Source organism: Diplotaxodon limnothrissa, linkage group LG10 (assembly GCF_057381915.1).
Source record: "Diplotaxodon limnothrissa isolate DT_005_m linkage group LG10, D_limnothrissa_male_GT1.1, whole genome shotgun sequence".
NCBI lineage: Eukaryota > Metazoa > Chordata > Actinopteri > Cichliformes > Cichlidae > Diplotaxodon > Diplotaxodon limnothrissa.
Genome location: NC_140605.1, coordinates 34,057,295 through 34,080,691, shown reverse-complemented (window position 1 = coordinate 34,080,691; position 23,397 = coordinate 34,057,295). Strand labels below are relative to the sequence as shown.

General features: G+C 43.1%; 1 protein-coding gene across 5 annotated transcripts in view; it reads left to right on the top strand.

Annotated features, from left to right (window-relative positions):
• The first annotated feature begins 14,550 nt into the window (after positions 1-14,550).
• dbn1 (drebrin 1) overlaps positions 14,551-23,397 on the top strand; it is a 117,572-nt gene continuing 108,725 nt past the window's right edge. For all 5 annotated transcript variants that reach the window (XM_085364731.1, XM_085364732.1, XM_085364730.1 and 2 more), the window contains exon 1: positions 14,551-14,689. In XM_085364731.1, the coding sequence (XP_085220857.1) occupies positions 14,607-14,689 (83 nt within the window). In that variant the 5' untranslated portion in view covers positions 14,551-14,606. The remainder of the gene's footprint in view (positions 14,690-23,397) is intronic.

Here is a 23,397-nt window from a genome sequence, read left to right as displayed (position 1 = left end):
GTCAGGTACCATTCCATTTTAACACTGTATATTTATAATAAAAGTAATCTGTTAATAATTCCTTTGTAATGTTTCCTCCAGTATTCACGATGTTCCTTCACTTGAGGACGGTGTTCAGATGGAAAAGTCTCGATGTCACGGAAATTTGTATGAGATGATATTCAAATATTTGAGTTAGAATTTGAAAAGAAAACAAGAATTTTTATAGAATTTTTATGGCAGTAAAGTAGATTTCTCAGAATAAACTATCTTTATAGTGTTTTACAGGCAAATTAAAAAGAATGTATGTAAAAGTTTGTCACAGTGGACGTTAACATTTCAGCCACTGCTGTGTCGGTTTTATGGAGCCACAAGTGACCATATTTGGAAGAGAGGGTGGAGTCTTGTGTGATCAGCTAATGCTAGTTGACCTTTTACACCAAACACACCAAACTAAGGTTTCGGTCACAGAGGCATAGAGACGGGTTAGTTGCCATCTGATAACCACAGCTTCACAGTATTTGCCCCGAAAGCCTTGTGATTGCTTTGGTTGCTAGAAGATTGGCCGTAGTTTGCATGAAACAGGGAGACTTCTTTGAAAACACTACCTGGTGAGCTGTGGAGAAAGTCGAACAAAAGCCAATGCAAACCAGAACCGGAGACCTTTCACCTTCAAAGTAAAAGTTCTTTTACTGCTGCAAACAGTTTCAAAAGTAAGCTTCCATAGCAGCCAGCGTTTCACTCATGACAGAAGACGATGTTAACAAGTAGAAATATATGAAGTTGGAATTATTATTATTATTATTATTATTGTGTCCTGCTGGTAAAGCTTCCAGGCTGCCTTCCCTCATAGTAGCCATCCCTCAAGACTTTCTCAATTTGAAGCAACACGGTATCAGGGATTGTAACATCTAGTCCTTTCATTAAATCAGAATTTTATTTTATTTTTTTAATCAAGCTTTCAAAATACTTTGAGTTACAAGTTGTGTGGGTTATTTTTAGAGCAAAGTTTTCCTCTTAAATGACGCTGGAAGTTGGATTTGAAGAATTTTGGAAATTGTCTTTTATGAAAACACAAAATGTGACTAAAGTAACAAAAGAGAACTTCTATAAAAGCAGTAATGTTACAGACAGCCTGTCCTGTCCTGCTCAGCAGTACAAATATTAAGTCATTTGTTTCCGTAAGCAAAATAAGAATTAACTGTTTAAAATAATCTTTTGATTGTGACATTATTCTTATTTTATATCAGATGTAAACTTGATTATAAAAAGCTGTACGATATTTGCAGGTAAGCAAATTTTTCCCCGTGTATACTGTTAGCGTGAACCACTCAGCCAGGGGTTAGCATTTACAGATGTTTGCTAACTGGTCTCTAAATCTGTAACTCTGGACATTTTTTTGTCTGTTTGGGGGGGGGTTGTTTTTAAATAAACTTTTGTTAAAAATAGTAAATTTAATGTCAGATTATTTAACATCACAAGTGTAGGTGTAATAATAATAATAGAAATGATGTAAGAATTTTTTTGTATCCTTATACATATTAAATATACTAATAACACTTAGTGTCATCGTCGTCCCCCCCCCCAATAATATGGATATCTACAGGGTGGGCCATTTATATGGATACAGCGTAATAACATGGGAATGGTTGGTGAGTCCTGTTTGTGGCACATTAGTATATGTGAGGGGGCAAACTCCTCAAGATGGCTGGTGACCATGGTGGCCATTTAGAAGTCGGCCATCTTGGATAGAACTTTTGTTTTTTCAATAGGAAGAGGGCCATGTGACACATCAAACTTATTGGTAATGTCACAAGAACAACAATGGTGTGCTTGGTTTCAACGTAACTTTATTCTTTCATGAGTTATTTACAAGTTTCTGACCACTTATAAAATGTGTTCAATGTGCTGCCCATTGTGTTGGATTGTCAATGCAACCCTCTTCTCCCACTCTTCACACACTGATAGCAACACCGCAGGAGAAATGCCAGCACAGGCATCCAGTATCCGTAGTTTCAGGTGCTGCACATCTCGTATCTTCACACCATAGACAATTGCCTTCAGATGACCCCAAAGATAAAAGTCTAAGGGGGGCAGATCGGGAGACCTTGGGGGCCATTCAACTGGCCCACGACGACCAATCCACTTTCCAGGAAACTGTTGATCTAGGAATGCTCGGCCCTGGCACCCATAATGTGGTGGTGCACCATCCTGCTGGAAAAACTCAGGGAACGTGCCAGCTTCAGTGCAGAAAGAGGGAAACACATCATCATGTAGCAATTTCAAATATCCAGTGGCCTTGAGGTTTCCACTGATGAAGAATGGACCCACTATCGTTGTACCCCATATACCACACCAAACCATCACTTTTGTTGTTCCAACAGTCTTGGAGGCATCCATCCAATGTGGGTTAGTGTCAGACCAATAGCGGTGGTTTTGTTTGTTAACTTCACCATTCACATAAAAGTTTGCCTCATCACTGAACAAAATCTTCTGCGTGAACTGAGGGTCCTGTTCCAATTTTTGTTTTGCCCATTCTGCAAATTCTGTGGCCGATCTGGGTCATCCTCGCTGAGATGCTGCAGTAGCTGGAGTTTGTAAGGGTGCCATTTGTGAGTAGCTAATATCCGCCGAAGGGATGTTCGACTAATGCCACTCTCCAGTGACATGCGGCGAGTGCTACGCTGTGGGCTTTTGCTGAATGAAGCTAAGACAGCCACTGATGTTTCTTCATCAGTGACAGTTTTCTTGCGTCCACATTTTGGCAAATCCAACACCGAACCACTTTCACGAAACTTAGCAAGCAGTTTGCTAACTGTAGCATGGGAGATGGGTGGTCTCGTAGGATGTCTTGCATTGAAATCTGCTGCAATGACCCGGTTACTGCGTTCACCAGATATCAACACAATTTCCATCCGCTCCTCACGTGTTAACCTCTTCGACATGCCAATGGCTGTGAACAAAGAGGAACTTGTAAATAACTCATGAAAGAATAAAGTTACGTTGAAACCAAGCACACCATTGTTTTTCTTGTGACATTACCAATAAGTTTGATGTGTCACATGGCCCTCTTCCTATTGAAAAAAACAAAAGTTGTATCCAAGATGGCCGACTTCTAAATGGCCACCATGGTCACCACCCATCTTGAGGCGTTTGCCCCCTCACATATACTAATGTGCCACAAACAGGACTTTAATATCACCAACCATTCCCATGTTATTACGGTGCATCCATATAAATGGCCCACCCTGCACATATATGATAGGAAAAATTATGTTGACTTAATTTTTGGATGTTAATTATGAATGATGATGAAAACTCTTCAGCATCATTTTGATTTTTGCTCTTCTTTTTTGAGCAAATTCCTGCTTTTTAAAGTTGAACAGAAACAATAATGACCTCCAGATTTTTTTCTAAACCTTGTGATTCCTCAATCCGACCACTAGATGGAGCCAGAGACCTGGAAGAATTGAGTCCCGTGTGGAAGCTTTTATTATGGAGAGCAGAAACACTGACCAGTTTTCTCGAGTCATCTTTTTGCTCTCATGTTAGCTTCTCTGTGTAATTTGTTGTCATGTAAAAATGTAATTAAGATTATAATTATTTAATTGTTATTTATTTAATCATGATTAAATTAAACATTCTTTAAAAAATATCCTCCAGATAGTTTTGAGTCTAAATTTAAAGTAAAATATTTGCCCTCAGATTTTTATGCCTAATGAAACGCAGGTCCTTGTGTTGTGAGTGATTAGACAGAGTTGTGTCCCCACAACAGTAGTAATACAAGAACACACACACACACACATTCCTCTGCTGCTGGACTTTTAAACTCACCGTGTTTTAAAAAAAAGAAAAGGCATCCTGAGAGCAAACACTCAAACCGAAGAGGAAATGAGCACATTCCTGAGTCTGCTGCAGGAGCACTGTTACTCACAGTGTGTGTGCGTGCTGTTTACAGAGGTCTGTAGATGAAGACATGCAGGTTTGACCTTTGACACCAATGACCTAACTCATGGAGGTGACGTCACAATGAGATGAATTTTAAGGAGGGTGATGTAGTTCAATTAAACCAAAGCTCAGTGTGTTAATCGACACTGATGTTTAAATTAACAAATAATAACAACACTGTCAGATGTTTCAGCGTTAATGCAAACGCTGAGACTCGAATCAGTGACTGTTTTGTTACACCAGTCATAGAATAACATCAACCTCTCATCTGACATAGTTTTTCAAATTATAATAATTTAAAAAGAAAACTGTGAAACTAATGAAACATGCAGACTAGTTTATTCTTTGCTAATGTGTCCATCAGGAACCCTGAATTCACATAATTTTGTAGTCTTCGCCATCTTTATTGAAATTATGATGTTATATATTTGTGTTTGTGCCGCAGCCTCTCTGAGACCACTTTTCAGCTGTTACTGTTAATTAGCTATAAGCTTACTGACCAGGCTAGCTCGTGTTAGCTGATAACTCAAATACGGTCACAGGCAGGAGCTTTAAAACAATGGTGACTTCAAGGTGGCAACCATCCATTTTTACATACAGTCAATAGTTTCGAAATATAGTTGTTGTTTTCTTCTCTCTCCTTGGAAAGAACTGGAAATGCTTGCCGGCCTCAGCTTGTAAATCTGTGCTCAGATTCAAACTCTGGCTCCTTTTTGGGAATAAAAAATGTAGTTTTAGTTTGAATGATGAGCTGAGAGTCTGATTCAAATATCAGCATTTCTATTCACCTTATGAGGAAATGTATTTTTCTGTGTCTAAAACAGCTGAAAGTTTAGATTCAGCCACTTCATTTTGAACATTTGAGCCTCTGTGAGACGTTTGTGTTCCTGCAGACTTTGTGTCTTTCGGTGTCTTTCGGTTTCTGCTCTGGATTACAGAACTCACTGTGGGGCTCCGTCTCATTGGTTTGGTATGCGAGTTGTGTTTTTCCTGCAGACTTTTAACCCCTTGAGACTCATAAATATTTCTTTCTGAAGTCTCCAGTCTTTGTCTGCGCTCAACTGTAAAAATAAAACCCAGACAGGAGAAAGAAATCTAATAATCTCAATGAAAACACAGCTTCAGCAGCAAAGACAGAAAAGTCTGACACTGAGAATGTGCAGAACAAGAACGGCTTTTCGGAAGCAACGGTGCGAGTGCAGATTATCGTCTGACAAAAACAAACTAAATATCAAGAAAAAGTCACGACGAGATGTTTTATTGATCAGAGGTTCCTTTTGTTCGTCACGACTCCCTGAAACTGAAATGGAGGATGTCACAAAGAGACTCACGATGTGACTGAAACATGTAAAATCGAATCTACAGTTCCTAAATAATGTCTGAAACACTGACAGCACCACAGGACGTGCTTTAGGAGCTTTTGATTGATCCACCAGTGAAAACACAACTCAGAGTTATCTTATGTCTCTTAGATGTTTCCAGTCCGTTAAACACATTTATAAACTCAACAGTAACTCTGATTTGGTCACATTTAGTCATAAAAACATTGTTTATACTGCATCACAGTGGGGAGGGAGGCAGCTGCAGAACATATCCTCCTGAGAGTTGGTGCAATAAAAGAGTTCAGAGGTGTAACAGGGCCTCCTCCACGCTGGACATGCTTGAAACGCCTCACCTGTAGGAGGCACCCCAGTCAGATGTTACCGTGGCTGGATGTGGAGGAGCAGCATCCCCGTTTCAGAGCTCAGTGAGAATTACCTCTGTGTAATAAAATCGAATGGCACAGCGAAGAGGCACGAAGCCAAGAAACAGCTGAGACCTGTGATTAGAAAGTAAGCCGGCCCCCAAACTGATATGAGCTGACTGAGGCGGACTGATGGCCGATAAAACGTTTTCAGCATCAGTTTGTCGCACAGGTAAAAGCAAAGAAATCTCCCAAAACCTTCACATCCTCGCCGCTCTGAACCTTACTGACGACACGCCTGACGGAGGAGTCAGAAGAGTGAAGGGTCGCTTGCGGGAAGCAAGTTTGCCTCGCTTAAAGCCAACGAACTCCTGGGAGGATCCGTCACACGAGGCTGGATGTCATTGTTCACCGTGTTTGAAGGCGAGACCATACTGCCCATCAGGCTCCAACAGTGGAGTCTGGAGGTGGGAACATTGTGGTGTGAGGCTGATTTTCAGCACACAGCCAAGGAAAATAAAGCTGCTGCAGCGGCCCACTCAATCACCGAAGGAATCTGTGGAAAAAAGCAAAAGTTCACAGAAGTCAAACTTTCACATTCATCTGGAAGAATGGGATAAAAATCCCACCAGAGCAACGCCTGTGCTAGTTTCTCCAGGAACACAGGATACTGAAGGAGTCCAGTTAGCAAATTAATCATCTTTAACTGGGTTTAAACTTCAGCTTCTCCTTTTTTGTCCCTTTTTCAGGTCTCGTGATGTTTCGTGTATGAATGAGACGGGACCAAAGAACGATTAATGCCTGGTGATGTGAGATCTTCGGGCTTTTCCTTTAAAGCTCTGTGAAGGTGCTCTCACACATGCTGGTTTAAAGCTCGCGGTCACGGCGTTCAGAGCTGATCTTCAGCTCGTTTCACCCCCACACAGTTTTTTTATTGCTCTAATCTGTTTCAACATCCCGACGCCTCTTTACTTGGACGGAAACATTCGGAGCGTCTGATCTTCATAATTTCTTGATAAACATCTTTCATTTGAGAGGATCCAAACGCGTCGAGTCATCGGAGGATGCAGATTTAGGAGCTTAGAGACAAACTAAATGACAAAGAGTTTGGATTTGTGGAGCTTCTATTTGATCCCAAAGGAAAACTAAGAGACGTGACTGCTGATGGACAAAAGGGGAGACGCTCTGTCTCACACACAGACCACAGATGGGAAGTGAACCTCTGCTTTTCCTTTGTCCTCCATCTGTCCACGTGTCTGCCTCCTCCTCCAGGCGTCCCGATGTAGATGCTGATCAATGGATCAATCGATACCCCGCCGTCACACAGCAGCGAGGTTTGGACAAAGGACCAGAGAAACCTTTTGTTTCCTCCAGTTTTTACTGCAAAGAAACAGCAACGATTTATCTGCTGGAAACTACAAAATAAGAGCGTGTGAGATTGAACCAAACATCCTGTATGTGCGTGAACGTCACAGATTCCTACTTTTTCTGTTCCTGCGTCTTATTTTCTTTCACTGGAACCAAGTGAATATGAGACTCGTTTAAACGAAGGAAAACAGAAAAGACTAAGACTGCTTCTGTGTTGAGCAAAAACTGAACTGCACGAATTGTGAGTTTAAATACGAAACCCTGAGTGTGAGAGAGCGGTCGCTGTTTAATCCCAGTCGTGAGGTCATTATTTTCAGTACTGACAAAGGTGGAGCTTCTGTCTTCAATGTCAGAGTGAAAACATCAAGCTCATTTTGGAGGATTTCATCTTTGACGGTGCAGCGAGGAGGAGACGGAGGAGGGTGGGACTCAAACCCAGGTCGCTGTTTTTAACCTCGCGGTGTCTGGCCGCCCGCTGTTAGTGAAACTGCAGCGGATTGGTACAAACCAGAAACCGAAGCCACGGTGACGTCAGCGGCTGAAGTTTGGATTTTGGGTCACGCCATCTTGGTTTTTGGAGACACTGGAGTAAAGAAACAAAGCGTGCAGCAGCGTCACACCAAAGAACTTGCTACACTCGCCTGTGTCACCTCCACCTGTCAGTCACACAGGCCACGCCCCTATGTTGGAAAGAAAAGGATCCTGTTGGCGGCCCTCATGAGCTCAGCACCAACACAACGACCACAAAGGAAACGTTTTCTGCCCGGTACGACGGCGGCCGGGTAAAAGAGGCCGATGGTGCAGAGTCAGATTCTGTTTTAGTGCCTTGCTGAATGGCGCCGGCGTTCGTGGTCCTCCAGGATGCTCGGTCTCTCCCTCGGCGCAGCAGCTCGTCCTTTCCTTCTGCCCATGATGGCTTCTCTCCTTCGGCCTCCTCCACTTCTTTTCCCTTTGTTTTCCTGATGTGACATCATCGATCCGACCCTCCTCGTCCTCCCGATGAAGCACGTCGACACGTTTCCTGTTTGTGTCCCAGCTTTGCTTCCGTACATGAGGACAGGTGTGAAACCTTTCTGTACTGTTGCTGTGAGTTGGGCAGACGACGAACTCCAAAAATGAAACAATAATCGACCTGAAAGTCAAAGATTTTCACAGTTTGAAGTTAAAAGTTTGACGTGTTTCTGTTGTGCTTTGTGTTTCTATTCATTCAAAACGTAAAATAAAAACTCAAAGATAATAAAACTGTTTTGACTCAGCACACCGACATGCTGTAATCGATCATCGATCGATAGTCCTGATGTCGGCAGCGTCAGACCCAGCGATGCTGCTCACGCTCAGACCTCGTCCTCTGACTGAACAAACGAGGGGCGGGACTAGTCTTCATTCTTCGTTTTCATCCAGCAAGCTGAAAGTGAGAAACATCACAAACAGATTTTTAAAGGTTAAAAATGACAGCTCAACACACTCTGACCAACACGCCGTCTTTTAGCTCCGTTTTTGGTCTCCTTCACCTGTAAAACCCCTGACAGACCCCTTCAGCTCCACACAAAGCCATGAATAGTTTCACGTGTCGAGCCTTCATGCTGCTGTTAGGCCGAGCAGAGCGAGCTGTCAAAAACTGTCACGTGCATTTGGAAAAAGCTGCAACGCAACATTTAGGATTCAAATATACGTCACACACGGACAAAGACTGTACATAAAAGATGGACGTGGCCATTAGTTTCTGGATTTTGCGTTTGGAAGAAACAACTTTGGTGCGTGGACCACTGTCCTGTTGCTTTTTCTGTCTGTTTGTTTTACAGTAAGAAGTGACCATATTTGGATGATACTGGAATTTTCAGGTAATATTAACAAACTTGATTAATCAAAGTAGCCACGCCCCTAAATCCAGTATCCAGCTGGATCATTCGTGAGCAGGAAACTATCCACTGAGACCAAACACGCTTAATTCTGCTGGACAGCTGAACACAGGAGTGTATGAGGGCGGACTCACTGCTGAAGGCAGCCCCAAGAGTCCTCGATATAAATATGTAAAAACTGTGTGTGTTTCTGTTTGTTTGTATATGTGTCTTTCTTACTGCTGTTACACCCACATTTCCCCTCGTGGGACAATTAAAGGATTTTTCTACCAAAGTGGCCACGAGAAGAAATGAAAATTAAAATAAAAATGAAAAAGATTATTTTAAGGCTGATTTAAAATTTGCACTCAGAGAAATCATGCTGTGCAAAATCTTTTTTTCTTTTTCTTTTTTAAACTCGTCCGATTCTGCATCAATTTTTCCTGTTTTTCCGCCTCTACACCAGCTTTCATTAAATTCATCTCGGCAGGTTTTTTGTGCCTAATCTTGAATTATGGTGCACAGCTGAAAATAGTTTTTTTTTTATCAGAGACTCGCTGTACCCACTCCCACAAACCGGCCGAGCACAAAGTGTTTCAGTCGTCTGACAGCCCGGGGAGAGAACGCTGGCAGTAATTTATGATCCCATGATGCATCAGTACTGTGAGGAGTAAACACGTGTGCACGGTGTCCTGGTAGTGCGGAGGTTTTTGAAAGGTGGTGCAGACTTTTGCAGTCGTGGTAAAGAGTCAGAGCAGTTATTTAGTGTGGAGCTAAAGGGTCGCCTTGCATGCAAATAAACACAAGAGGAACGAGTGCAGCGGGGTTCAGAGAGCTGAATGGTGGGCCGAGGGAGTTTCAGCAGCTTCACCTTGAACATAATCGCTGTCTGTGCCAATTAAAGCGCCACCAGCGCCCCCGCCCCTCCTCCATTATCCTCTGGCCTCTGAGAGCCGAGGGAAGGTATGTGGGCTCGGCGCCAGCCGGTGGGCCCGCTTGGGAGACAAACACCGAGGCGGCCTGCGTGGGGTTCAGCTCTCTGAGGCAGCCTGGTTTCCACAGCAACGGCCACCGCCGCCAGCTGGGAAAAACCTCCTAAATGTCAACTTTTCCAGGAAACGGGGAGAAAAGAACCTCATTTTAAAGTCTCATTGCTTACAGGGTCCCCAAAAACCCTCAAAGACGGCTTCGAGAGACATTCTTGGGCCATTCGGTCATCAGAGATTCGTTTTGTCCGAGTTTGGCGTCGTTAATCTCCGTCTTCAACCAGATTTTATAGCTTTCATACAAACCTGATGTGTCTTTGCACTCCCCACCACACTGTCAGTGTCTGTTTGTACTTGACTCACACTGTAAGAACGTCTTCTGTTTGTTTCACCTCGTGTGATTGACAATAAAAACTCAGGCTCCGTTTTTTGTTCCATGTGAAGAGTTTAATGTCGGATTTGTGTGCTGCTGCCACACATATCTCACATATTTCACAGATTTTTCTGTGGATTTCATTTGTCTGAACTTCAGCATCGTAACACAGCAGCTAAAACAAAATAAAATTGGTTTCAGGTTAAAAGAGCCTTGCAGTAGCAGTATGTAACCCCAGTGTGCCCATGTTCACCCTCAGAGTGCCAAACTTACCCAAAATTCACCAAATTCTTCCTTTAACCCTGAAACTCTTAATCTGAAAATCAGACAGAAATGAACTAATGGGTTAAAAGTTGAATCATCTTTTATACATTAGTTTTTGGCCTCCATGTTTCGAAACTTCAGCTTTAGCGTAACGCCTGCTGAAATGTTAGCTTCCTGAAGTCAGAGGTTTGGGTTATCAGCCAGGTTAGCTGACACACGGACACTGAAACATCATTTTTATGGACCCTGCGGCCGCCACATCCTCCTGTAGAAGCTGCAAAGGACTCAACGGTCTGAGTATTCATGGCTGAATCAGAGGAAATCTCCAGACTGCTACAACAGTAAGAAAAATAATGCTTGGGTTCAGATTTCTGTTACCAACTGAGTGGTGGCGGCTACTTTCAGGGACCTGCAGCACGGTTTTCTCTGGATGCAGCCACTCTTTGTGCAGACGAGAGAGCCTGACGTCTTAGTAATAAGAAAAAAAACAACCTTTGTTCACGTTTAATCACCACATGTACACATGTGGTGATTAAACGTGAACATAAGAGACTCAGGAATGCATTAATGCCACTGAATGTCCTCACAAAGTTAGTGAAACAAGTGTGTGTGTGTGTGTGTGTGTGTGTGTGTGTGTGTATTAGCTCCTCCCCCTGCACACAGAGTGGAGCAGTCACCCCAACAGGAAACATCTTTGGCCCAAAATACGAGAACCGCTCAACCAAACGACCTGAAACTCAACACGGAGCTCGTCGACATCCTCTGAAACACACCAGCTGAGTCTGAAGTGGATCAGCTGACCGTGGACGTTTCTGTCCATCTGAAGGTCAACATGAAGAGCTGCTGTCAGTGCAGTAGTCTCCCTGTAACATGTTTGTTGGCAGCATGTCCTACTCAGGTACATTTCTGCACTTTAACGTGAACATTTTGGTCCTTTTTCATTTCAGTTTTTTTTTCCCATTTATAGTCGTTGGAACATCGACCAATCACATTTCAGCAGGTAACCTGAAAATTAACCACTGTACATAAGAACTGATGCTTTTTACAAGTTCACTCATAACTTCTATCATGTGTTGACTGATTGAAATCCACTGTGATGTTGTTAAGAAGCAAAACTACAAAAAAAAAGTCTTTGTCTGTTTCTGTTCTCTCAAAAATTAAATCACCACAAAAGTCTGAAGTTGTGCTTCACTTGGTCCACAGATGAATCCACTCGAAGCCCAGACCTCCCACCGTTTCTCGTCCTGCTGATCTGACCGACAACACGTTTAAAAACGTCTGCGTATCAGCGATGAGTCTGACACGTCAGCAAACAACGAATGACACACAATTCATACATGTTAAAAAACAAAATCAGGCTCAGGTAAGCAATCTGTGGAAACTGTTTAATGTTCAAATGTAACTTTATTCATAGAAAGCAGACTCAACATTTAATTTCTGTGTTATAGTCTCATCTGTGTTTCTTTGAATGAAGCTGTAGTGTTCATGGAAACAAAGTCGACATCTGCCTGCCTGCGCTGCAGTTTTTCATCTGGTAAATACTTAATTCAGATGGAGCAGAGTATTTATATTAATACTAATGTTGAAAACACAAGAAACAGAATAAACTGGTTTTAACTGTTAACTTCACCCGGCTTCAGTAGTCAGCTTGTTTCCTGCTTCATGTACAAACCATCCACAAAACACTGGGAGTGCGATCTGGCGAGCGGTCCTGAGGCTCGTCAGGTCGTTTTGTTGCTTTAATGAATTTATTATCAGCAGCAATATAAAATTATGCACAAAAGGAACTACTAATGTAAAAAAAAAAGTTATTTATTTATATATATTTAATATATAAATATTATTTTATTTACTCACACCACACAAAATATAAAAAAAAGATAAATTATAATATACAAAAATCAACTATTTACAATTCAGCTTTTAACTATTTCAATTTTCAGATGTTTCCTTTTAAACAAATTTAAAAGGAAACAACACAAAACACTGCAAACCACAACACAATAAAATGCGACTGTAATCCCCCCCCACGCAGCGCTGGGTGGAGGGGCGCAAACTCCCATCTCTGCTCAGCGCCAACACAAGGAGTGCAGCGTGAAGCAAAAAAAGTGAGAGAAAGAAAAAAAAAATCTTGCATTGTTCACTTGAAAGAGTCGGCTCTAAGAGCCATTTCGTTCGCGACCGACCCATCACTAATGGAGACGGTCTGAGTCAGGGATTGGTCTGAGGAGGCGGCGGTGCCATCGGGTCCTGCTGACTATTCCTCACAAACAAATCAGCCCACAGAGGCTGACAGAGGTCAGCTGTTCCAGCTGTTGAAAACAGCTTCAGCTGCTCCTCAGCGCTCATCATCTGATCTGCTTTTTAAAACAGGACCGCCATGCTGGAATCCATAGCAACAGGCAAACTTACCAGGCAGCTCTGCCACTTATTGGTTTTCATGAGACACTTGTTATTAAGAAAACATGGGACCCACGTGCCTCCAGACGACTTCACTAATGCACCACCCGGCTGATGGAGGCTCCTTCTGAAGTGGTTGATGCCCCCATTACAGTCCTAAAAAGGTTTTTAATCCACAGATTGTCAAAGAAGAAGCCCTGAATGCTAAGAGGAGGAGGCGGCCACCTTTAGTTACTGCACTCACAGTTTGAAGTCTAAGTGCAGCCATCTTGGTTTGTTTGGAGCTGGAAGTGACCATATTTGGACAAGAGGGTGGAAGTGATCAGCTACTCCTAGCAAGACTGGTTTTTAAGCTAATGCATCACACTGACACTGCACCCTCTAATAATGAGAGCTAAATAACAGGCTAACAAACTCTTAGACTTTAATTCACCCAAACTTAGAGGACAGACTTCAAGGATGCAGCACAAACTTGGACCGCAGGTCGAGTTCAGTGACTCCAGACAGCCAAGGCCGAGACTAGCAGCTCCAGCTCTAACCAGAGGAGCCACACACCAAACCTGAAGCCTCAATCAAGTTAAAAAAGAAGCGCTTTAAAAACAACCACCTGCCGTGCTCCAATTATAAACGAGGAAATGATCCACAAAGACCCAAACTGTTTCCGTAAACGTGCTTATTTCTGCTGTAAAGTTCAACATTTTTATGTGAACGTTTACAACAGGAGCCTCTGGTGGCCACCAGAGGAACTGCAGGTTTTCTTCCACCTGATTATTTCGCCAAACTCTGATCAGAGAAACTTACAGAAAACACAAAGTAGGCACAGAATGTTTCATGTGTTACTCTGAGGAAGATTACAGACTCCTCATCACTCTGCAGGTCATCAGCTAATGAGAAGGTTGCCAATTCCCGGCTGCTCCAGTCTGCGTGCCAAACATCCTGATGTGTTCATCAGTGTGGATCTTAGACCAAAAGCACTTAGATGTAGAAAGGTGCATGCTGGGTGCTCAGGAACCCTCCATTTACCAGTAAAAGCCCCGCCCACAGAAAAGCTTACATCACAGGTCACTCTCACCTGGTGCTGTTCCAGCTGGAAATGCTTCACATAATGAGATCAGTAACTCCTGTAAGCCCAACAGCTTCACTTCACATAGTTTTTTTTGTTCTCCTGGACCTGTGTGATGTCACAGGGAAAGACCAGAGTAGATTAGAACAGAATAGAAAAAAAACTTTATTATCCACATCAGTGGGAGATTGTCTTTGGTTCACCAAATTAAAAGACTGAGTGACACTGCAGAAAGCAGAGCATTGTTCACGAGCAAGCCTTCAGAAAAACAGCAAGTTTGACTTTCACACCTGGTTTCGTACTTATTGACCTCCTTTACCTGATATTTCCTCTTTGCTCGAGCTCCTTGTTTTTTGTAAGTGCTGTAAGACGATCTGAGTACAGCGCATGTTAAACAGTAACAGCAATAATGTAAAAGTAATGATTTACCACAGTGACACGCACATTCACACAAATCTTCCTCCTTTCGGACAAATTTAAACTTTAACTGTTTCTGTGCAGCTGCAGGAGTTGAAAGGTCGGCACTAGGACCCATCGGACAGCTGACCGGCTGGTGTTCCGGCGCTAGGACCCCGCGGACACCGCGCTCCTCTCTTTGTTTCCACCAGTCAGCGCCTCCTCCTCCTGCTGCTGTCGTCCTCCTGTAGTCTCACTCCGAGTCTCTCTCCATCAGCAGCGGCTGGATGCTTGCAGGGACGGAAACATGGCTGTGAATCTCGGCAATAACCGGCTGGCCCTGCTCACCGCCTACCAGGACGTCATCGACGAGACCACGGACACCGACTGGTGAGTCCCGCGGCCCTGCTCTCCTGTCCTCTCCTGGTTCTGCTCCCGCTCCTCTCACGGCTCCTCTCGGGGTTTCGTTGTTCGGGTTGTTGCGCGCTGAGGATGCGCAGGGCAGGACTGGGGCACCACCACCTTCATCATCGTCGTCAGTACAGCTGGTGTAAAGTAGAGACGGAGGGGGTGCGGTTGTTTCGGGTCTGCAGAGAGTTTGTGTCAGAGAGCTGCAGGTCTTTTTTTTTTTTTTTATGGGGCGGGGGGGTCCCGAGCTGCCCCGCAGTGCAGACTCAGCGGGGAAATGTGCGCCACTGTGCGCGTAAAATGCGCTTTGTTTGCCCTCAGTCCGCCGGGACCGGCTTCACTCCCAGCTGGAAGCAATTTCAGGCTTTTGTGCAAAGTGATGCAGAGGTGTGTGTGTGTGTGTGTGTGTGAGGTGGTCCAGAGATACTGATGAGCCCCTGCATCCTTAAACCAGCAGGAAGAGGGGCGAGGCCGGTGGGTGGGATGGAGGGAGGAGGGGAAAGAAGGGGTGGAGGCTTCCATCATCCCCCTTTGTGGCGTTTCTTCACTGGGAAATGGTGCAAGAGGGTCAGTAAGGAAGTTAGTGAAGTAAAAAATTATTCATTTGGCCTGCCGAGCAGTACGGTGGCCCAAAGGTGCAAAACACAATGACACTAAGAAAAACGCAACAACTTTTTAGAAACATCAAATCAAAAAAACGCAACAGTGAAACCAAACTGGACTTTGTTTTGTAAAAAACCAAACCAAACCAAAAATACAACAAAGAAGTAAAACTGTGAAGCAAAAGAACAGAAAAGTAAAAAACAAAATAAAAACACAATTACAATCAAAATTTTTTTTAGTTGTGTGTAGGAAAACCCCGTCAACATTCAGGGAAAGAAACAAACATCTCATGACATTCCAGGAAAAAATGTGACAACATTGGGAAAACCCCCCAAAACGATTAAACATTAAACCAAAAAAATGAAAACATGAGATTTAAGAAAACAATAACATTTCACAAAAGCCTGACAGGAAGCAGGAACAGCACAAAAAGGAAAAATCAGCATTTTGAAAAATGACTTTTGAACAGGAGACCAACACAGGAAGTGACTAACAGCAGTGTGGTGATCTGAAACTATAGAATAAGAATAAGAACAACTTCATTTATCCCGAGGGAAATTCTTTTGTCATGTACATGCTCAAAGCAGCAGGAGAGACAGAGGAACAGATGAATAAGATATACAATATATACAATCAGAATAGTAGTATACAGTACAGAAGTGGGCGGGCCCAGAGTTAAAACTCTCTTGACTTCAAGGCGATTGAAGTGATTTTGTTTACTGAAATATAACGTTTGGCTATTTGTTGATCGATCAGTATCGGCAGTTACTGCGGCCGATAAATAAAAATGTAAAGAGTAAAGAGGAGAAAGGAGAAGCGCCCTTCAGCCATGTTGTGAGTGTTGAGTTGGGCAAAGTGCAAACGAGTAAATAAAAATACATAATAAATGTCTTAAAGAAAAGAATATCGGCCAGTATATCAGATCAGTAAAATCAGCAGATATCAGTATCGGTCTTAAAAATCTGATATCAGTCTGATATCAAAAACATGAAAAAATCAGTTTTCAGGTGTGTTGTGTTTGGCACCTCTAGGCTACCATACCGCAAACCATGGCCTGAGTAAAACTATGTGTATTTGAAGTACTGCTCCCAGCTGCTCCCTAATGGGATCAAACCAGCAACCTTTTGCTGGCAGATGTGTAAACCACCACACTGGAGCTGCTGCACTGAAACATTATTATTAATATTTATTAACAGACAAAGATCAGGCTTTAATCTCTAATCTTGGAATTTTATATAACAGCTTTTCTGTCTATGAAGGCAAACAGACCAGCGCTCACTGGTTTAACAATGACTCACTCCCACAGATCAACAGCCCCACTGGCTGCAGTGATGTATTAAAGTAAACGTTTATTGCATGGACTTTGGTGCTGAAACACCGAAAGCACTCTTAGGTTTAGAGTTTGTCATTTCGTAGCCGAGCAGGAAGGTCACTGAGCTGAATTTCCCCGGCAGCCTGTGAATCCAGAGCAGCAAAGTTTTAGGTGAATCCCAGAGAAAAAAGAGGAATTTCAGAAACCTCGGCCTGGCTTTGGTGCCGGCACGTCCTTCCTGTTCTGTCTGTGTTTGACTCAGAACAAAAAGGGGAAGGAGCCGATTTGTTTAGTTTCAGAAGCTGCAGCATGTAGAGGAGCTGGTTAGCTTAGAGGAGGTAATATTTGACTTGGACTGCAGGTTTAATGTTAAACTCCAGCCTCTGTCCTTGAACACGATAAGGCAGCAGTCATAACAGCTCCACCTGCTCCCCTGATTAAAAATCAGAGGTGTCCTTTGTGAAAGGTTGTTTAGACACAAACGCTGAGTCTGAAACGTGAACCTGAGCCATCTGCTGCAGGTCGTGAGGCCAGGTGAGGTCACGAGGAAGCCTAACCGCCTCACTCAGTCTGTCCACAAGGGGGCGTGCAAATGGATGGTAATATATTTTTTTAGTTGATTAGCTTCGACAACAACACGAAGGCTTTTTTAGTGTTACCACAAACCGAGCAGATCATTGATCTATTATTGATAAATGATTAAACCCACGTGATCACACGCTGTGCTCGTTGTCCTGAGGTGGGAGTCGCTCTGGTTGTTGTAGTATAGTTGCAGCTACAGTTGAGCAATATGTTGCCCTCACCCAGCGACGTCAGCAGGGTTGGGCTGGAGTTAGAGGTTTTGTGGTCCAGCGGTTAGCACCATCGCCTCACAGGAACAACGGTCTCAGGTCCAGATCCAGCCTGGTGTCTCTACAGGTTCTTCACCCAGTCCAAAATCCTTCATGGGGCTAACTGGTGACTCTGAATTGGCGGTTGTTTGTCTGTCCAGGTGTACCCGCCCACTCGCCTCAGCCTGACTTAAACCTGAAGTGACGGGAAATGGATGGAGGGTACCTTTCATTGAAATCCATCTTTTCCTTTAGATCTGACAGTTTTTCCAAAAAGGTAGAAAAAAAGAAAGGCTATAGCTTAAGGGTGGAGGTTAACCTAACCCCAACCTGATGTTAAGACAAAAATATTCCAGCCACCCACTAACAGTCCAGTGTGGACGCTGGTTTCTGTGGCTGAGGAGGTCGAGGAAGGGTCTTTCAATCAGGATCCACTCTATAGTTGTATATTGAAGTGTCTGTGGGCAGCATGTTGAACTCTGAGGCCACGTCCACACGTAAAGGCAGAAATGAAGGAAAACGCTGCTAGGAACATGCCAAAGCAGCAGATGGCGATATATTCCTAACCGTGTAGAAATGTTGGCCAATCAGAAGTCTAGAAGCCTTGGTGGGAAATAGTAAACAAGGATGGGGCATTGAAGGTGTGGAGGGACAGTATATGTAAGCATTTAAACACTGCAGAGAGTAACAGTAACAGTTTGTAGAAATTCATTTCACCGAAACGATAACGTGGCGCACAGTGTGACGTCAAAAAAGGCGCACACCTTTGACGCTGCGTTTTTCTCGTCCACACGTAAATGCAAAAACTGAGTTTTTAAAAATCTCAGTTTTCAGTGACCAAAAACGCCGTTTACGTGTGGACGGAAGGTGCAAACGCATAGAAAAATCTGCGTTTTCAAAAATACCCGGGTACGTGTGGACATAGCTTGTCAAACATTGTCACACAGAACAACTCAGGCTAACTATCTGGGACATTGTTTTGAATTTTGAGTTATTTTGTCACCGTTTTCAGTCACTAACTCAACGTTTTGACTCATGTGGAGCAAAAACCAAAACTCTTTTTCAGTGGCTGCAAACAAACACGCTTATTTGTGAGAAAACAAACAAAGCTTATTTGCAGAGCCAAAGTGCGCTTTGTGCTCTCTGAACACGCTCAGGTGATGTGCGGTAATCTAACCCCAGCATGAGCTTCAGTCACAAATGTAACACATGAGGAAACGTGAATGTTTCTGTTTCATAAGTAAGAAACTTCATCACAGCTGTTTGAGCAGGTTTTGAGATTTCCAGCATTCAAACAGTTTCGCCGGCTGAATCATCAAAGAGCCGAAAGGCTCAGTGTGGGAAGTGACCCCAGGTGTCCCCAGCGTGATGATGGGAATGAAGTTTGCTGTTCGGATCGTTAATAATCTCATTTAAAGGTCTGTGGAACCAAAATTTTAGATTCTGATTCAGCAGAATCTGAATGCTTTTACAGTTTCAGATTCTGGAAGCTGAAATCTCCAACAGTTCATCAGAGTTTCACTAATATGGAGGTTTGTTTAAAAACTGAGCATCAGAAACAACAGAGGCGTCTCTGTTGGGCTGCTTTTGGTTTATTTACAGCAGATTTCGTCATCGATACAAAGACAGACATCGAGGACAAATTTCCACCTCTGTTCCCGGAGATGTGCGCTCGTCACAGCCTGACACCGAGCTCTCCGAGGGTGCAGAAACATCGCTGTTCAGGTGTTGATGGAGGCAAGAAATGATGCTTTTTCCACCCTCGAGTCTCTCGCGGCGTCACCAAACTGTAAAAGTGTAAATTACGTGTTTGTGTCAGCTGAACTGCTCGTGCGAGCTGTCATGTTGAAAGGTTAACGTTTCCTATAACGGCGTTCGGATTTAGTGGGATGATCCGGCGGGGCGGAGAGACGATGCGGAGGGCCTCAGGCCTGCCCCCGTTTTTCACACTTGATGGGATTCAAACAAAGGCAGAAACCTCCAAACACGCTGACCCCAAACAACACGGGACCCCCCCCAAACACCCTCCACACCACCGCCCTCTGCCCTACTCTGCTTTCCCAGAGAGCGGATTTAGGAGCTGGATAAATGCAGTCTCTGGAGCCCCTCCTCAAATCTGTTTTTTCGGGCACACCAGTCCAAATAAGACGAGTTCTTCTGACCTGGTTTTGTCGATAAAATAATAATGCATTTATTTATCTCGCAGCAGCTTCACTGCAAACAGAAATACCTTTTTTCCTGGAATTTAGACGTTTGGGACTATTTTTGTGTCAGTCCACCTTAAACGTATTTCCCTGTGGTCTGCATCCGTCTGTGTGGTTTCCCAGAGATGAGTGCCTCATAATGAAAATGATTGAACTGAACGTCACTCGGGCTCTAATAAGAAACATTATTTTGAAAGCAGCAGTGTCCTTTTCCATCAATCATGAAACGACCCGACTATAAAAATGAGAAATTTTTGTTTTTCAAATGTTGATGATGAATCGGGGAAAGAAACGTTCAGCAGGCTAATCGATGATTTTTGGATAAAGCTCCGTCGTCGTCTCTTGTAAATCTTTGTTTCTGTCGTCCTGTCGTGGCAGGACTCGGTCAGGAAGCTGTAGAGGTTTGTTCGTTAATTACACGCCGCCCTCACGTCACGCTCGTCCCCCGTGAACAGGTCTTATCTCGGCCTCGCTCACTCGAACATCCGTCGAACTTTAAGCTTCCCCCTCGCTCTCATCATCGCCTGCGGCTGGTCTCGTCCGTCACAGGCGGATCGGCCTTCAGAACGCCATCAGCCGCGAGGGTCTGAGAGCAGCAAGTCGAAGTGATAACGTGCGGGAGGCATCCAGATGACAGATGAGTCGGCAGCATCGCTTATTCGGTCGGGGAGAAGCGTGAAGCTCCGTCCCTGCTGATAACAGGACAGACTGTTAGACTTCATGAACCTCGGAGCGTCAAACACAAAGGAAACATCTGCGTGATGAGTTTGGGTTTAATGATGGCGTCAGGGTAAATGGATTTATCCTGAGCAGCAAACACAGTCCCTCCTAAGGACAAAGACATGCAGAGAGAGCGCTGTTTAAGTGTAAAATTACCAAAAATCAAAATTTACTTTCCTGTTTTAGTCAAATTCAAATATCTGAGAAACTATAGACTCACATCCACAGACAGCTCCTTCAGGATTAACCCTGATGACTTTAGTGACCCCTTACGATTCATGTGGTGCCATTATTTTTGGTTTTTGACGGATTAAATCGAGCATCACCACTGTGAGCATGTTAGAAAGCTAATTAAAGCCTCACAGAGCTGCTGGCACGACTGCGCACCACTCCCTAATCAGTATTCAGTACCACGGGGAAAAGTGGCATTACATTAGAGTGTAAAGTTCTTGATTTCTTCATTCAAAGATTAATCTAATCAGGCTTTAAGGAGGTGGTGCAACAGACACCGAAGTGCATGTTAAAGACCAAAGAAAACATTATTGTTATAAAAATATTTTTTTTCATCCACCAGCAGTCCTGACATCTAAAAACACTGCAAGTAAAAAACGAAAGGCAACGAAAAAAAACTTTCTTTGTAATGTCTGCTTGTAATTTAAGAAGTGCTGCATTTGGGTAAAAGTATTACCAATAACTCAGAATTAGAGGAATAAGTGTTTGTATGCGTCAGCTGTATGGAAGATGGAGAAAAATAATAGTGAAATGAAATTATACTTTGTTAATATAGAAGTTAAATAAAGCATTGATGGGCTGTAAACAACAAGCTGTGCTATTATTTTTATTTTTAATTAAAATAAAAAGGAACTAACAGCACAAACACGGTCTAAAGGTTCAGGCAGGGACTCTAGTTAGCTGAGGACTAGCTAACAGCTAGTTAGCTTGTAAGTAAAGGTAGCACTTACTTTAAATTTTAAGAAAATCAATACAAATGTATGAATTATAGTTTTTATAAAAGTGGAAATTAGTAAAAATTATCAAAATTATTTTTTATTTCCTGAAGTGTTTTCTTTGTTTAAAGCTTCCTGTCGGGTAATGCATGCTAGCAGAGTTAGCTTGTAATGCTAACTCTGATGTATAGGGTGTTAACTATATTAAACTTGTATATAAATTGATATAGTAAAACCTGTCACTCATTAGTTTGTGTTCTTCTATTCTGAGACCCTACATTTGTTTTAATATTAGTGTATCTGGATAAAATGTTTTTATCAGCTAATGGTTTTTTTTTTTGTTAAACTAGCTTCATTAGCAAGCATAGTTTACGGTGATATTAAATGGATAACTACTAATCAAAATGCTTTATCAGATGTTCGACATCACAAAACGGTTTCAGCATTCATTCTCACAGCATTAATAATTCACTTTGATGCAGTTCAAACTTTGCTCTCAAGTATATTTGTCGTAAATTTGTAAATAAATGAACTCTGGAGACAAATTGTTTTTTGTAGCAGGCTGTAAACATGTTCATGGAAGCTTGAATGTTGCAACTGAAGATTTTATTTATTTTTGGGTTTTTTGCCATCTGTAACTCACAATTTTAGGTTGGCATTTCAAAATTTTGAGGTAACTTAAAATTTTGTCTTCCTCTTACAAAAACGTAATAAAATTTCCAGTTGTGTATCTCGACCTGCCTAAAACTGATGAGGACAACTGAATTTGTAAGACTGAAGAGCTCAAACAGACGGTGATGTGCGGGAGGAGGCTCTGGCAAATATGAAGCATGTTACATCATTTTTAAAGTATGAGGGCTTTTAAACTGATAAGACTGGGTTGTTCCCTGCCTCAGAGCATTGCAGGCAGCGGTAATGGGCGACTCCTGAAGGGTGAACATTAGGATGAGATTCCCTCTCCAGCCTGTTTATCATTAATTCATCCGCTCCCTGAAGCTAAAAGAAAGGAATGTTACCTCTTGAACCATAAATGTCAGACTGCAGTGAAGGTGACACTGTGAAAAGGGCAGCGGGTGAATCAGGGTTATCCGATATCACAAAATCCACAAACTGCTTTCAGTGGCTGCTGATTGGCCACAGGCTGCTGTCATATGACCCTTTGACCTGTCCAGCTGTTCGAGGAAGCCATTACCTGACGAGTCACCTCAGACAAAAGAAGAAAATGGTGGAGAGAAGAGCTGAGCAGCAGGTTGAGTCTGTTGGTCTCAGATAGAAGACGTTTGTTGGACTGCTCACACACTTTGGCGTATTTCTCTGAGATCATTTTAACGCGAGTTGTTTATTTACCCCTCAGGAAGGTCTGAATTCAAGGTCGACCAAACAATGCTTCACAGCAGAGCCGAGGTCAAAGGAGAAACAAAACACTGCTGGAAACAGCCTGAGGCCGTGTAGTTTAATAAGTACGGCTCGTGGTGTTCTTACTTATTACCTGTTACAGGCAGGTGACAAAGGAGAAACCTGAATGAGCTGAACATACCAAAAGATGACGCTGCCGTTCCCACGTCACCAAAACTGAACCAAGCTGCACACATCTGAAGTCAGGCTTCAGACTGTTGCCCCTCAGCAGGCTTCCAGAAGCTGGCCAATAAAGAGGGTGGCCCTTAAAGACACAGCAGCTAAAACAGCTTGTTCCAGGCAGCGTAAAGTGAGGGTGTCGACGCGCTGTACTAGCTTTGCATGTTCTACATTACAGTAAAGTTGTATGTGAACTGTTACTGGTAATGTGTGCGTGTCGTCATGGGAAAATGACTCCCTACAGACGTGACTTTATTGGGAATTACCACAAAAGATGTCGCTGCTCAGAGATGGTACTTTATGGCTTCTGTGTGAGTTATGCAGGTCATGGACAGTCTGTCAGTGAGAGGAAGCGTAAACATGAAAGCTGCATGTCTGGGAGGTAAACTGGGGTTTGCTCTGCAAACGACCATGACAGCAATAATCAGACTGTACAGGAAATGGCTGGTTTCTGGTCCTGCATTCGTCCAGAGCAGTTACCCTACCCTCTACCAAAAAC